At 44.0% G+C, this 16,991-nt stretch overlaps 1 protein-coding gene across 2 annotated transcripts in view; it reads left to right on the forward strand.

Moving 5' to 3' along the window:
- atrn (attractin) overlaps positions 1 to 16,991 on the forward strand; it is a 143,712-nt gene that overhangs the window by 23,441 nt on the left and 103,280 nt on the right. For both annotated transcript variants that reach the window (XM_080513216.1, XM_080513217.1), the window contains exons 6-11: positions 1,506 to 1,674; positions 2,641 to 2,731; positions 6,555 to 6,804; positions 7,937 to 8,120; positions 8,921 to 9,075; positions 12,402 to 12,486. In XM_080513216.1, coding sequence (XP_080369342.1) covers positions 1,506 to 1,674; positions 2,641 to 2,731; positions 6,555 to 6,804; positions 7,937 to 8,120; positions 8,921 to 9,075; positions 12,402 to 12,486 — 934 coding nt within the window. The remainder of the gene's footprint in view (positions 1 to 1,505; positions 1,675 to 2,640; positions 2,732 to 6,554; positions 6,805 to 7,936; positions 8,121 to 8,920; positions 9,076 to 12,401; positions 12,487 to 16,991) is intronic.

The following is a 16,991-nucleotide window of genomic DNA, read 5'->3' on the forward strand; positions in this document are numbered from 1 at the left end:
TCTAATTACCAGCGCCGAGGGACTTGAAGAACACACTGGTGTTTTCTTTCAGCCATTATTATCCCGTCACGGTATTTTAGCCCAGGAATCGCTCGCTCGGCGGGGCCGGCGCTGCCAGCTTTCCAGATTGAAGCCGGCAGAGACAGATGCCATTTAGTCGAGCCACCCTTGCATTTAATTTCCCCCTTCACAGATGCGTGGCGTTAAAAATGGCCGAGGCGGTGTCTTGTTGTCTGCGTGGGAATGCCACCGAGGCGCAGAGGTAGTTCATGGGGGTGCGGTCGAGGACGTGGGCCACCGGGGACTCGTCCGGCGGGCAGAATGACGCCGATTGTTGGAACGACTGCGCTTCCTCTCCTGGCACGAGGCCGCTCCCGCTTCGTTTCCCATAAGGCTCAGCGAGGCGCTCCTCTCGGCGGTTACCACCCGGTTTCATACGCACTGCTGATTGATTTCCGTGATTGGTTGATAAACGCCAAATTCCTGCCGAGATTTATCTCACGGGGAGGATGAACGAGCCGCAGGAGATCAACTCATCGTGCTGAATCGGCCGCTCCGGCCCGCGATGGACAGGAAAAGACCAATTCTTTCTTTTTCCTGATGTGGTGGCTGTTTGTCGGACAGCAACGTTCAATCTTTTCCCTTCATTCAGGAGGGAATCCGGTTTATTGTTCTTGTACATAAAGAGGGGAAGGCAGCCAGAAGAGTTATTCCTCTAAACAAGGTCGGCACGCTGATTGTTTCTTGAAAAAAGCTTTAAAAAAAAAAAAAAAAACAACCCAATCTTTTCTCTTCAGTTTGTGCAGGAGTTACAATAAAACTGCCTTCAGTTGTTGGAATATGATTGCTCCTCGTGTAAAACTTTGTTTCTAAACTCTAAAATGTTGTTCTACATGTACTGATAGACACTTGTAAGTATGTTACTGATTTAGACTCTTTTCCACTGCATTATTCAATATTCAGTCTTAATGAATATGCAATGTGTACATTATGGTTGGATTTCTTTTTGATGCAATACCAACATGTGTAATGTAAATATAGCAAAAGACTAATTGAACTGTGATAAATGATGTTCCCATGCCTTGTGCATTAATGCTCAGCAGATTTCAAAACAGAATTAAAGATCAGAAACAAGTGATTCAGCAGAATTAATTCGTAACTGTGATTACTAGATTCAAAGTAGAATTGACCGTTATGTGTAAGAACTAATGTCAACAAGTGCTTGTGTGTGTTATTTCTGACTCTATACTTTAAAATATTGCTGACTCGGGTTGCTTTTAGGACGTTGAAGTGAACTCATGATCCCCGTGACTGTTTAACTGTCTATATCTTTATTTTCCTGTTATAAACCTGCTGCATTCTGTTGATATCATCTTCTTCCTATGCGGCGTTGATCTGATGTCTGATCCAAACTGTAAAAAGGCGTCAGCCAGGCTTTGTCTCCCGTGGAGCCTTGAAACTCTCCGTCTCCTCCTCCTCCTCCTCCTCCTCCTCCTCCTCCTCAGGTCCTGACTGCTCCGTCTCGGTTCCTGCGAACTCGTCCTTCTGGACCCGGGAGGAGTACGTGGAGGCCGGGCTGGCCCGGGCCTCCCACAAGGCCGTGGTGGAGCAGGGCATCATGTGGGTCATCGGGGGCTACGTCTTCAACGCCTCCGACTATCACATGGTCAAAGCGTAAGTTCTCACACTGTGAACGTCCTGGTTTTAGGCCCCGTTCACGTGTTTCGGTTAAAAAAAATGCATTGTTTTTGCGTTCACTTGAAATGGTTGGCTTGTCAACAGGCCCTTAGAAAACTGGAGAGACGCTTGTGAGAAATGAGGATGTTTTTGAACTGTGGTTTCAGCAGGTACTTCCTGTCTGTGGATAATCGGCTGCAGCTTCATACCGACGGCCTGCTGTCATTAAAACCATCAAATTACAGGATAGCTGGACGCTCCTCACTCTCCAGGAAGATCACGCTTCCTGCCTTATGTTTTTGAGAGTTTTGCTGCCAGGCTGCCAGCAGGCTGCTGTGAAACTGTAACGACAGATTCTGTAAACATTATACAGCTTCTTAACTCTCAGGTAGAAACACATTCTGCCTGGAAATGCTTCCATAAGGAGCTGATATGCAGTTTACACAAAGTTCACTTTGTGATAGTTTGACTTTACGTCATACAACAACATTATTACAGTTTAATCCCCAGCAGTCTTCGTTCCATGGCACTTAAGGTTAAGTTTCCACTGTTGACGGCCATTAAACTCTAAACCAGTCGAGAGTTGAATACAAAAAGTGTTTACTTATTCATTCAGTCTTTTGTACCCGGCGTGCTATGTTTGTACAGTGATGTGCAATCACTGTACTTTCTGGACAATAAGTCACACTTTTTTAAATAGTTTGGCTGCTCATCTGTCCTGTATTAAGAAATGAAATCAGTATTTACTGTTACATCCCTTGTGTGACCACTAGATGTCTCTGTATGACAGTAGAAAGTGGCTACACTAACAGAAAATCCTCCATTACTACTGTATTTAACAGAACAAGAGCTGATGAACAAATTTCCAAAAGCTTCTGGATGCCGATTATCAACATGCGAATTTCTATTTTGTCCGTCCACCATGAGAAGCTGTTCTTTCATGCTGATCACATCCTGTTTCAGGTATAACCTCAGCAGGAAGACCTGGCTGTCCCTTGACCCCTCCGTCAACACGGTCACCCCTCGCTACGGCCACTCGCTGGCCCTGCATGAGGTGAGTCGCAGGATGAGGAAGCTTCAGGGGGTTTAGAGTTCATTTCTTTAAATGTAAATTCTCACTATGACCAGCCAGCTGATCTAAAAAAAAAAGAGAAAAAGACACAAAACAGTCAAACTTTAGCACCATGTGTTCAGACTCTACTTATTCTTATTTAACATATGAAGCCTTTACCTTCAACAAAGGGGAAGCAGATGTGACAGGTCATTGTAATGATGGGAAGGTGTTGTTTTCTCACATCAGGACTGATTCTCTGGGTGAACGATGTCAGAGGACCCTCATTGTTTTGCGTTTGCACAGCACCATTGTAAAAGCGATGTCCGTTCACACGGAAACGGCTGTAAACGATGTCGTTGTCATGCCGGGCCGTGAGCTGGCACTGCTGGTTGATTTTGTCGTGGAACCATACACACAGGCCCCGCAGTCGGAACGTTTTCAAAAAGTATCATTTTCAGTGAATGGGAGAGCCGTTGTGGCGTAAACGTTCCCCAAAACCAAATACAACGCTTCGGTTTTCACTTGAAAACAATGTCGTGTCAGTGGGGCCTTGGTTCTCGATTATGAAAGAAAGGTTTCAGCATAGTATGACGAGTATACATGTATGAGCAACTGATGTAACGTCAGGGATGAAGTGCAGTCGGTTGATTCGCCTCCTGAAGATGTGATGAGCTGCAGAAGCAACGGCTCACTGGAGCAGATGCTCTGTGTTGTTGTGTGCTGTTTTTCACACCTCTATACATTAAGACGTGTTTAGGACTTTTCGATCTCCTGCAAACCCCCGTAAATAAGCTCATGCTAATGTTCTGTCTTCAGTAAATTTAACAGAAGCTGCAGTGAAAACATCTCCTCTTTCTTTCTTTCTTTCTCTCTTTCTTTCTGCCTGTCTGGAGCTAATATCTGAATCTGTGGGTTTGGATGTGCCGCAGTGGAGGAACCGTTCCTCGACAAGCTGCGGTGGAATAATAAATGAGGGAAAGCGTCAGTCGGCCTGATCTGTGGTTTCACAGAAGCTCGTTGGAGGAGCAGAGAGCTTGTAATGAACTAATTCCATCCTAGTTTGTGGTTGTGGGCGTGCGACACGAACAGGAAACTCCTGATAGATGACACAGACTTAATGTTATTAGTTTACCACTGCAGTCTCACTGGGGTGTGAAAAAACATCTTAATCTATTAAACATTGTGCATTGTCACTTCCATTTGTGACTTTTAGGGCTTTGAGTAACAGAAAAAAGTTAGGACGAGGTTCGATTGTGACGTGAAACTGGAGGATTGAATGTCTGTTGTCTCACTGCTAAACATTATTCAGTTAAACCAGTGGTTCTCAATTATTTTCTGTCACGCCCCCCCGAGAGGACAGAATTTTTTTCAGCCCCCCCCCCCCCCCCCCCGGATTGTACTACCATTGAGAACCTGATCATATTTATTTATTTATCTGTATAAACCACTGTATGAGTTGCTGGCACCAGCATTCTGCATACAATCGCCTGATTATCAAAATAAATTACTAAAATGAGCTGAGAACAACTTAAAGCAATTTCCAAGTTTAGTTTATGAATTGTGATTCTCAAAACAGAAAAAGTGCAAATGATTCACTGGGATGTGCCTTTTTAAACACTTAACACAGTAACATTCCAAACTTTAAACAGTAAACATTGGTCACTTGTCAGCTTCATCACTTTATTCCTTTTCAAAAAGGTATATGACTTTTTGATTTCTTTTGTGCAGGTGCCGTCTTCATTTATTTGGTTTCATGCTCCACTGCCAGAGTTTTTAGGCATAAAACACAAACGGGTCTTTCCTGGTTTCCGACCGTGTTCACGGTAAACCCAAGGGCTATGTAGCATCGTCATATCTCCTGCTCTTACTAGGTTTATGCCGGTTACTCTCACCTGTTTTCTTTTCCTCTGACGCCTCGTCCTTTTTTCTTTTCACTCCTGCCAGAAACTTCTCCACCTCTCCTCCTCCTCCGCCAGCTCTGTACACCGGTGTTCATGTGTAGTACTTCTTCTACTCTACTGGTTGAACAGGCAGCCTGTTGATTAGTTTGAGCACTGCTGCCACCTAGTGGCTGGAGGCCCTTTTTTTAATCGTTCAAGCATGAATAAAGACACTAATACTGAAAGTCGCGCCCGCCTCACGCCCCCCCTGACACCCCACCACGCCCCCCCCAGGGGGGCGCGCCCCACCATTTGAGAAGCACTGAGTTAAACCCACCAGTGTTTTACTAAAGAATACCTGTCATCTTGTTGTCCACCACTAGTCGGTGCTACAGAGCTGTCGGAGAGCTTCCTGGCAGCAGCAGTGAGACTAAAAGTTGGAGAAGCAGTATTATTTGTTCGTACTTTAAAGCATGCAGGCTTTGCCAGATAAAGACCAGCGTTAATCACCTCGGATTTTCCGATTTAGTTTGGCCGTGACGTTCGCTGCTCGAACTGTTTATCAACCAAAAAAATACAGCAGTTATACACATCCAATTAAGCAAGAGAACATCAGTTACGCAAATATACAAGACATTTTTTCACCCACCTAATAGATGACGGAACACAAAAAGCCACATAGCATCATTCCACCACTTTGAAAGGGTTAACTAGAAATAATGTGATGCCTGCTTTTATTTGTCGAAGCTTCAGGAAGTCAAAGAAAATGAAAAATAGTTCAGCAAAATCACTGTAAAATCAATATGCAACGTCACTCATTACTAGAATTTGGAGAAAGCATTACTGTATATTATTTTGTGGTCCCGGAAAATATAATATAATCAACTTCTTGTTCGATCAAGATGTTGAACATCATTCTGGATACTGCCAGTTCTGCCTCACCCTGAAACTCCCGAGTCGGAGGAAAACACACAACCCCAGGAAAAATTGAGCTGAAGCTGGTGAATAACATTACCGCCTCAGGGCAAGCAATTTGTTTTTGTTTTTTTGTTTTTTTTTTACTTTGTGTTCAAACTGCCTGTAAGTCCCAATTGATAACAGGATTAAAGCTTTTGTGTTGTTCAACTGCAAAAACAAAACAAAAACGAAAGAAACTTCAGGAAGTCTCTGGAATACGATGGTCTTGAACGCACCATGTTAAGGAGCGTGTAGGTGAGCGAGGACCGGCTGCAGGAGAGAGACGGGACGGGACAGAAGCCCAGAACGTTCTCCCTGCAGGCTGAGCACCGCAGCTTCACCACAAGTCGTCCACCGTGGAAATCCTAGTTCAAATAAATTGCAGCAGATTGACACTGCAGCCAAATAAAGGTTCGTTCAGTTTGAAAAGCTGGACATTACAATGAACAGTACAACAACAAATGTGTATCGCGGCGTATATACACAGGTAGATATTAATGAATACCTACTGCATGCACACAACAACAAATAGATAATGGAAATAAAATGCACACCATGCACCGCCAGGCACATTTAGTTGGACAGCATTTTGAGATTTGAAAAATAAAAATAAAAAAAATTTAAAAAAATTGCCATTTTTGGTAAAAACTTTTTGTACATCCTGAAATTGTGTATTTAATTTTCTCAAGTTTTAGAAAAAAAAAAAAGTCCTTTAGCCAGAGGGAAATTGAGGGATAACTGGTGGACTTCCAGTATAATGTGCGCCTCGCTATTAAGGACGTAAAGCCACAACATCTCTTTGTGCTGAATTTAAAGCCAATGAGGAATCAGGAATCCCAAATATGGATGGAGGAGGCTGCACACTCGCTTTAAGAATCGAATACATTGTTTTAAAAGAACTGTTATTTAGTGAAAATAAATAAAGGCAGCGTAACCAAACAAATGATCAGTGCCATCCTTCATGTTGTGTGTGTTTCTTCTCCCAGGGGAAGATCTACATGTACGGAGGGAAGATCGACTCCACGGGGAACGTGTCCAGCCAGCTTTGGGTGTTCCACATCCAGAACCAGACCTGGGTGCTCCTGAGCCCCCGGGCCAAGGACCAGTACGCCGTGGTGGGGCACTCGGCCCACATGGTGCCCCCCCTGCAGGAAGGGGACAGTCCGGTCATGCTGGTCCTGTTCGGACACTGTCCTCTGTACGGCTACGTCAGCCACGTGCAGGAGTACAACGTGGGTGAGTGGAGGAATCTGATGACGGAGGTCAGGTGGAGACTCGACTCCACGCTGCGGCCTCGTTAAGGGAGACTCTTTGTTTCTAAAGAGACACAATTGGTTAAATCAGTGTTTCTCAACGTTTTTGAGCCAAGGCACACTTTTTTGTTTGGAAAAAAAATCCCGAAAATGTAAAAATTAGAAATTCTGTAACCTCTATTAACAATATAAAGTCATTCTCATCAAAGCTTTATCACAGGAATCAAATAAATACAGAAAAAAAGTATTTCCCAATTTCTTTTTTTTAATTTTGACTCACTCAGTATGAAACCTGGACCTGATGGATGAAGAGCTGAGATCCTGGTTCACATTCTTCCTTTTCAAAAACTTCTCCATCACTGTCACTGACACACTTTGATACAAGATGGTAGCAGCAGGTGGTGGAGATTAACCAGACTGACGTCTGTCAAGTTTCCATTTCACCGGCAAAGTACTGTGCTGCCCTCTATTCTGTGCTGCCATCCACTCTATAATAAGAGTATTTATACATCATTACTCTTCAACACACTGTCGGCTGTGAGAGCAAATGATTTTTAGAAAGAAATGTGAAATTGGATACTTTCCCACGGCTCACCTGGCTGTATCTCGCAGAACACCAGTGGTTGAAAAACACCGAGTTAAATGAAGCGTCGTCAGTGGCTCAAACTCCTTTCCTGAATCACAGATGATAAACATGGAGTCAAGTCTGAGCATCTCAAAACACTTCCTAATCTGGATTACAATCTGATGGTTTTAATAATCCTCATAGCTTTTTATTTTCCTTCTCATGAAGCAGTTTCTTCTCATTTAAATTCTTATGCTTCCCAAAGCTTTTTCCTGTGCTATTTTCATTTTTCGTCCACCTCCTTCTTCCTCGCCCCTCTTCTCTTTTTATCTCCTCTTTCTCCAGCTCTTCTTGTTCCATTTTCTCTAAATCCTTTATTTCTCCGACGTCCTCCCTTATGCTCTTGGTTCTCTTACTTTTCTCACTCTCGCGTCTTCAGGTCGCCATTCTTTTTATTCGTCCTCCTGCTCCTCTTCCTCCCCCCTCGTCTTCCTGGTGAGCCCCTGCAGTGCCACGTCATGTGACCTTTGACCTGTGGTTTTGGCTGCAGGGAAGAACTCGTGGGGCGTGTTGTCGACAGACGGCGCTCTGGTCCAGGGCGGCTACGGCCACAGCAGCGTGTTCGATCCCGGGACCAGAGCCATCTACATCCACGGCGGCTACAAGGCCTTCAGCGCCAACAAGTACGGCCTGGCAGGAGACCTGTACAAGCTGGACGTGGACAAGAAGAAATGGTGAGCGGGGATCTCTTCCCACGTCGCCGGGCTCTGCGGTGAAACCTTGTTTACGAGCCGCCGGAACACTGCCTGATTGAGTTACAACCGGCTGAGGCCTCCGAATAACACTTTAATGATTTTTCCTCTTTATTGCAAGTTTTTACAATTGCATTGGCTCAAATTTCATTTAACTGCTTTCATGTTATTGCTCATGTTTAACTTTTCCAGAAATGGAACGAAGGAGCAAAGGAACAAAATGCAGCAAGAAACTTAAAAAAAAGGGAAATCAATTGTGATTTCAAAAAGTGTGCAATTTATTTTAATTAAAACTGTAAAACTGGTCAGATTCTCCTCTCATGAATCTGTAACTTCATCCTGCAGCATCACTGCACAGTGCATTCACATGTCGCCAGTGTCATAGAAACTAAATGCTTTATAGCACCTTGACGGTAATGAGCCCTTCTCTTTTCATTCCTCGGCTCCACTGCCGTGCCTTCAGTGCCTTTCCTGAGAAGCCACGTTAAAATAAAGAGAAACGCCCGCCTCCATTAAGTGATCCGAATGCTCATTAATCAGCGCCGAATCCTCCACTAATAAGAGTTGACTGCTGAGCCGGGAAAGCTTGAGCAACAAGGCTGCTGGTGTTGTGCAGGATCTGAGGCAAAACCCTCGTCTGCTCAAAGCGGTCGGCGCTGCAGCATTCTGGGACCGTCGCCGTGAAAGGAGCTCGTGCTTTAAAGATCCGCACTGCCTGTCTGCGGCGATCGTCTGTGCGGCAGACGGCCTAACTGTGAAACGTCCCTCTGGGTTCTTGCCAGGACGGTGCTGAGAGACAGCGGCTTCTTCCGCTACCTCCACACGGCGGTGATCGTGAGCGGCAGCATGCTGGTGTTCGGCGGGAACACGCACAACGACACGTCCATGAGCCACGGCGCCAAGTGCTTCTCCTCCGACTTCCTGGCCTACAGCCTGGGTCAGTAAGCGCAGCTCCTCCTGCACCCCGTCTTTTTCTCTCCCTTTTGCATTCACGCAGCGAAGCCGCCTCGGCGGCTGCTCGGTCACAGGCGCAGCGTTTTGTGGTCGACCCGGGCAGCAGAAGGTCAAACTGGAAAACCACAGCCTCCTCTCACACACAGCCCATAATAATGTGTGGTTCCTGCATGACGGCAGGGGACTGCAGCCGTGTGTCGGACTTTTCCTTTGAATTGCAGCGAAGGCCATTCATTGCACATTGCTCCCACACTGAAACGATCACATGCACAGCACACGCTCCACATACAAGACCACCGCAAGCTCTTATATATATATATATATATATATCATATATACACAAGTCCAGCGTCTGCAGGGTCATGTGCATCCAAATTACTTCTTTGGATGTTGTCGATAAAGGTTCCTTTTGTTTTCGTTCTATGTGGTTCCGATAACGCTTTTTCAGCCTTTCCGTGTACAGCTTGTACATTGCCTCTGTGAAGGTTTACTCCCACAATGCAGAAACATGCGTTTCAGGATAACAGGAGATTAAACTATTCGTCTGCGACGCTGGATTAAAGATTGAAGTAATAAATACTCCCTTTACAAATAAATGAAAGCTTTTTAATTCAGTCACTTGGACAGCTCAACTAACATTAATCAGCATGACGGCGTTTACTATGTAGCCACACTGGATGAGTGAAAAGACAACATGTTCACATGAATACCCATCAAAACTGTATATCAACTAGTGTATGTAAAAAATCTAAGTTAATTTGTTTGGACTAACTTGATTGTGATAAATTGACATGAAGGGAAGACAATGTAGTGCAGTGTTGAAACCTCAGATCAATTCCACCTACAGCCACCAGGAGGCAGTCTAGATATTCAGCCCTCTAAAAGGCCAACAGAAAAGACAAGACACAGTGAGCAGCAGCTCCGATTTAAAAGCCCTGTGTCAGAGAGCCTCACCTTATTAAACACAACTAACAGCTAAAATAATTCAATTAAAAACGACACAGAATATGATTTAACACAAAATTCAATAGCACAGAATACTACAAAGTCATTTCAATGCACTTCTTTACAGAGAAAACGCAACATAACAAGGACTATAGTCAACTATATCCTGAAAAAGCTCAGAATTGCAAAGTGCCAGTAAACAGCCTTGTAAATGGATCCGGCCTTGTTGTGCAGCGCCGTCATGAACTGCTCATTACTTGGCAGCGTTGGGTGTCTGTGGACGGGAGGAGACAAACCCCCCCGAGGCCTAGAAGTGGCCCCAGGACATGCCGCTTTTCTGTGTCATTACCGGCATGATTGACAGGCGGCAAGATTAGACTCTCGGGGGACGTGGCGCCCTCCTCCCGTCACTGTGCAGCCATCTTCTTTTGTTAGTGAGAAATCCACGTCCTGACTGGAAGGACATTGAGGGAGACAGACATTCCTGCAAATCAATGGCTCATACACAATGACACACCAAACACAGTGTCTGGACTAAAGACTTGGGCAATGTGCTGGTTACGTATATATTATATACATTTTACTGAAAATGTGAAGCACTTTGTGACCTTGGTCTGAGAAAGGCGCTATATAAATAAAGTTTTACTTGCTTACTTACTTTACATATATAAACAAATAGAATGGTCATCATGCTTTACTTTCACCCTCCAACATGGAACCAGTGCAGCTGATAAAATTCCTTTGAGCTCCCAACATACTGAAGACAATGTAGCAAAGCCTTCAGGTTTAATGCTTTCAGTGTATTTCAGGCGACAGTTCAACTTGTTTTAGCACTTTGGCTTGTAAATGAAATTATACAGTCAAGTATCTTTGTTTTACCACTGGATGGAAAGTTTCAGGTCAAAAATTGTTAGATGGAAGTGTGTAGAGAGCAAAGATGTTTGTTTCAGCCAACAGCTCAACATGTAGCCACCAGCTAATGCTACATATGTAGTCGCCAGCTAATGCTAAACATGTAGCCACCAGCTAGTGCTAAACATGTAGCCACCAGGTAATGCTAAGCATGTAGCCACCAGCTAATGCTAAAGATGGAGCCACCAGCTTATGCTAAATATATACTCTCTAGCTAATGCTAAATATATTGTCTCGAGCTAATGCTACATATGTAGTCTCCAGCTAATGCTCAATATGTAGCCGCCAGCTAATGCTAAACATGTAGCCGCCAGCTAATGCTAAACATGTAGCCGCCAGCTAATGCTAAACATGTAGCCGCCAGCTAATGCTAAAGATGGAGCCACCAGCTTATGCTAAATATATACTCTCTAGCTAATGCTAAATATATTGTCTCCAGCTAATGCTACATATGTAGTCTCCAGCTAATGCTAAACATGTAGCCGCCAGCTAATGCTAAACATGTAGCCGCCAGCTAATGCTAAACATGTAGCCACCAACTAATGCTAAATATGTAGCCACCAGCTAATGCTATGCATGTAGCCTTCAGATAACGTACACTTTAAATTATAAAATCTCTGACCCAAATGATTCTGTCATAAACATGTTTTCAATTTCTCCTCTTCCTCTTCATCAACTCTGAGCTCAGCCTATTTCACGTCCTCTTACTTCTCTTCTTCCTCCTCTTCTTCCTCCTCTTCAGCTCTGAGCTCAGCCTCTTCTTCCTCCTCCTGCTTCCTCCTCCTCTTCCTCCTCTTCAGCTCTGAGCTCAGCCTCTTCTTCCTCCTCCTCTTCCTCCTCTTCAGCTCTGAGCTCAGCCTCTTCTTCCTCCTCCTCTTCCTTCCTGATCGCAGCCTAGTTCACTTCCTCTGCTCTTCATATGATTCTGTAATTGGGCAGAGTAGAGCTCACCCCAGCCACCCCCCCCCCCCCCCCCCCCCCCCCCAGCTGCAGAGTCTCTGTCAGTTGCCCCCTCTCGGGGTAATTGTCTGCTAATTAGTGTGGTGACGGGCCTCGTGTGGAGGACTAATTGTCCCTCCTTAACAATGTGAACCCAATTAGAGCGGAGGATTTAAGGCCGCCCTGTCCTGACACTGCTGCATCGTGTTGTAATCAATCTGCACACCGAGGGGCTTTTTACAGGCTGCTGCAGGCCCCAGCAGGGCCAGCAGGGGGCAGTGTTGACCTGTCTCATCCGTTTACAGGACTCCGCTTGTCTGAGAATAGTTTCATTTGAGCTGATGAGGGATTCAATGCGTCCCACGTCACCTTGCAAACACGTGAGCTGTGTTTTATTGGCTGAAAGAAAATGAACACAAATGGCAAAATGACTGTATTTACCAAACACACTGTTGATTCTCCGCTGTGGTTGAATGTGAGAGCTGGTCAGCAGTTAGTCTCTCCTCTCTGCAGCCTGTGACGAGTGGACGGCGCTGCCTCGGCCAGACCTCTTCCACGACGTCAACCGCTTCGGACACTCGGCGGTCTTCAGCGACAGGTAACTCCGCCCCCTGAACCTCCACCTGCAGGTTCAGGTCAGTGTCGAGGAGTTTATTTAAATAGTAGCTTATACTAACATTAAAATACTGGAATATCAAAAGGAAATCCAAAGTGTTTTCCTTAAATTCAAGTAGCAATACATAAAACCAAAGTAATCACAAAATAATAAAAAACATGGTATCTTCGCAAACGACGCCATTTCCAGCGTTCGTGGAAACCGACACTGTTTTGAAAAACTTTTCTATAACAAGATGGCCTGAAAAGCTGTGAGAACTAATTTCATTCATATTTGTGAAACACTTTGTCACCCAGTGTTTATTACTTTTGTGCACAAAAATGCTGACTCATGATAAGAGCATTGAGGTCAAAACAATTGTTTCATTAAAAAAAAAAAAAAAAAAAAAACACCAATCAGACGAGAAACGGCGATGAACCTTGGTGCGTCAGTCTGACGGAGAAAAAGACGAGCCCAAAGCAAGATGAGTGACGGAAGCGAAGAAAAGGCCTTTTTTCATGATTACAGTGCGACGTGAATGGATTGTGACGGGGAAGCTGAAAGCGCTGAGTCATGGTTCTGAATAATCTGCAGCGCCAGCAGAGCGAGACTCGGCGATCAGATGAAACTCTACCCGCTGTTGTAGCATCAAATATTAAGACAGGTCCGTTTGACTCTCCCTCCGTTTCCGTCACTTTGACCTCGTCCTCCTCTTCGCCGTTTCAGAAGCTTTAACTTTTCTCCAAAGGACATTTCACCTGTTTATCAGTGGCTCTGGGAATAGAAACACCATGAAACATGAACATCTGTTGTCACTTCATCACTTTACATTTGATGCTCAACATGTTACACACTACTGAAGAGAAGTACTTGATTAAACTTTATAGTTTTCACTTTAAAAAGTACAGGAAGTAATGGTGATACAAGAAGTAATGGGGATAGAAGAAGTAATGGTGATACAAGAAGTAACAGTAGTATACGAAGTAATGGTGATACAAGAAGTAATGGTGATACAAGAAGTAACAGTAGTATAAGAAGTAATGGTGATACAAGAAGTAACAGTAGTACAAGAAGTAATGGTGATGTGAGAAGTAATGGTGATACGAGAAGTAACAGTAGTATAATAAGTAATGGTGATACGAGAAGTAACAGTAGTATAAGAAGTAATGGTGATATAAGAAGTAACAGTAGTATAATAAGTAATGGTGATATGAGAAGTAACAGTAGTATAAGAAGTAATGGTGATACAAGAAGTAACAGTAGTATAATAAGTAATGGTGATATGAGAAGTAACAGTAGTATAAGAAGTAATGGTGATATAAGAAGTAACAGTAGTATAATAAGTAATGGTGATATGAGAAGTAACAGTAGTATAAGAAGTAATGGTGATACAAGAAGTAATGGTGATACAAGAAGTAACAGTAGTATAAGAAGTAATGGTGATACAAGAAGTAATGGTGATACAAGAAGTAACAGTAGTACAAGAAGTAATGGTGATACAAGAAGTAATGGGGATAGAAGAAGTAATGGTGATACAAGAAGTAACAGTAGTATAAGAAGTAATGGTGATACAAGAAGTAATGATGATACAAGAAGTAATGGGGATAGAAGAAGTAATGGTGATACAAGAAGTAACAGTAGTATAAGAAGTAATGGTGATACAAGAAGTAACAGTAGTATAAGAAGTAATGGTGATACAAGAAGTAATGATGATACAAGAAGTAATGGGGATAGAAGAAGTAATGGTGATACAAGAAGTAACAGTAGTATAAGAAGTAATGGTGATACAAGAAGTAATGATGATACAAGAAGTAATGGGGATAGAAGAAGTAATGGTGATACAAGAAGTAACAGTAGTATAAGAAGTAATGGTGATACAAGAAGTAATGGTGATACAAGAAGCAACAGTAGCATAAGATGTAATGGTGATACAAGAAGTAACAGTAGTACAAGAAGTAATGGTGATATGAGAAGTAATGGTGATACGAGAAGTAACAGTAGTATAAGAAGTAATGGTGATACGAGAAGTAACAGTAGTATAAGAAGTAATGGTGATATGAGAAGTAATGGTGATACAAGAAGTAACAGTAGTATAAGAAGTAATGGTGATATGAGAAGTAATGGTGATACGAGAAGTAACAGTAGTATAAGAAGTAATGGTGATATAAGAAGTATCAGTAGTATAAGAAGTAATGGTGATATGAGAAGTAACAGTAGTATAAGATATAATGGTGATATGAGAAGTAATGGTGATACGAGAAGTAATGGTGATACAAGAAGTAACAGTAGTAGAAGAAGTAATCGTGATTGAAGAAGTAATGGTGATAGAAGAAGTAATGGTGATACAAGAAGTAACAGTAGTAGAAGAAGTAATGGTGATAGAAGAAGTAATGGTGATAGAAGAAGTAATGGTGATAGAAGAAGTAATGGTGATGGAAGAAGTAATGGTGATAGAAGAAGTAATGGTGATAGAAGAAGTAACGGTGATGGAAGGAGTAACAGTAGTATAAGAAGTAAAGGTGATAGAAGAAGTAATGGTGATACAAGAAGTAGTTGTGATAGAAGAAGTAATGGTGATGCAAGAAGTAGTTGTGATAGAAGAAGTAATGGTGATAGAAGAAGTAACAGTAGTAGAAGACATAATAGTGATAGAAGAAGTAATGGTGATAGAAGAAGTAACGGTGATGGAAGGAGTAACAGTAGTAGAAGAAGTAAAGGTGATAGAAGAAGTAATGGTGATAGAAGAAGTAATGGTGATAGAAGAAGTAATGGTGATGCAAGAAGTAACAGTAGTGTAAGAAGTAATGGTGATAGAAAAAGTAATTGTGATGGAAGGAGTAACAGTAGTATAAGAAGTAATGGTGCTAGAAGAAGTAACAGTAGTAGAAGACGTAATAGTGATGGAAGGAGTAACAGTAGTATAAGAAGTAATGGTGATAGAAGAAGTAACAGTAGTAGAAGACGTAATAGTGATGGAAGGAGTAACAGTAGTATAAGAAGTAATGGTGATAGAAGAAGTAACAGTAGTATAAGAAGTAATGGTGATAGAAGAAGTAATGGTGATACAAGAATGTTGTAATTATAATTATAAACGTTCACATGAAGTAGTCTTCATCATGGAAGTAGAGAAGAGTAGAGGCTCAGAAGGAACATGGAAACTCCATCAGTCTGTCCTGTGATCGAACCGCTGACTTCTGGCAGTGAGCCTCGGTGGAAACCACTGCACCTCGTCCTCCGGGTAGTTTTACTTTTCCTTCTCTACTTTTAAACCTGCCGTCTCTTCCTCACCGGAGCCAAAGTGCATCCTGCTCCTGAGGTGACAACAAATCCTCTCACAACCTGCCGGAAATCCTCCGCTGGAGGGAGGGAGGGGGGGGGGGGGGGGAGGCAGACGGCCCCCGGCCCCCGATATACCTCCTTTAAATCCCCTCTTTTCAGAAACCTGCATAATGTCTCCTCTTCCTCCTCTCCTCTTCCTCGCTGAGACACAATGAGTCACATCTTCACATTCAGAAGAGCCCTGCAGCCATGTTCTCACACACACACACACACACACACACACACACACACACACACACACACACACACACACACACACACACACACACACACACACACACACACACACACACACACACACACACACACACACACACACACACACACACACACACACACACACACACACACACACACACACACACACACACACACCATAGCAGGAACATCTGCAGCTGAAGGAGACTCACCAGCCATCAGATTGTGAGCAGTGTCTGCTGGGTCAGCAGGTCCAGACTCTGGTCCTCCTGACCCAGCAGAGATCAGAGGACTGGAGGAGTTTAGAGGAGTGAGACTGAAAGAGGCTGTTTGACTTCACCTGGTCTGTGACATACAGCAGCCATCTTGGCATCGTTACTGGAACGTGTACTGTGGATAGGGAGCGTTTCTGCAAAGTGATTTCCCATCATGCATCCTGGTGGACCTGCTTCAGCCTCACTGGTGAAGCTGAAACATTTATTTTATTCATTGCTCTTCCCTCGTGATGTGCTCCTCCCTCCCTCCTGATGTGCTCCTCCCTCCTTCATGATCTGCTCCTCCCCCTCATGTGCTCCTCCCTCATGATGTGCTCCTCCCTCCTGATGTGCTCCTCCCTCCCCCCTGATGTGCCCCTCCCTCCCTCCTGATGTGCTCCTCCCTCCCCCCGATGTGCTCCTCCCTCCCCCCGATGTGCTCCTCCCCCCTGATGTGCTACTCCCCCTGATGTGCTCCTCCCTCCCTCGTGATGTGCTCCTCCCCTCTGATGTGCTCCTCCCTCCTGATGTGCTCCTCCCCCTGATGTGCTCCTCCCTCCTGATGTGCTCCTACCTCATGATGTGCTCCTCCCTCCCTCGTGATGTGCTCCTCCCCCCTGATGTGCTCCTCCCTCCTGATGTGCTCCTCCGTCCTGATGTGCTCCTCCCCCTGATGTGCTCCTCCCTCCCTCCTGATGTGCTCCTCCCCCTGATGTG

The sequence above is a fragment of the Blennius ocellaris genome, assembly GCF_963422515.1.
Source record: "Blennius ocellaris genome assembly, chromosome: 17".
In the NCBI taxonomy this organism is placed as follows: domain Eukaryota; kingdom Metazoa; phylum Chordata; class Actinopteri; order Blenniiformes; family Blenniidae; genus Blennius; species Blennius ocellaris.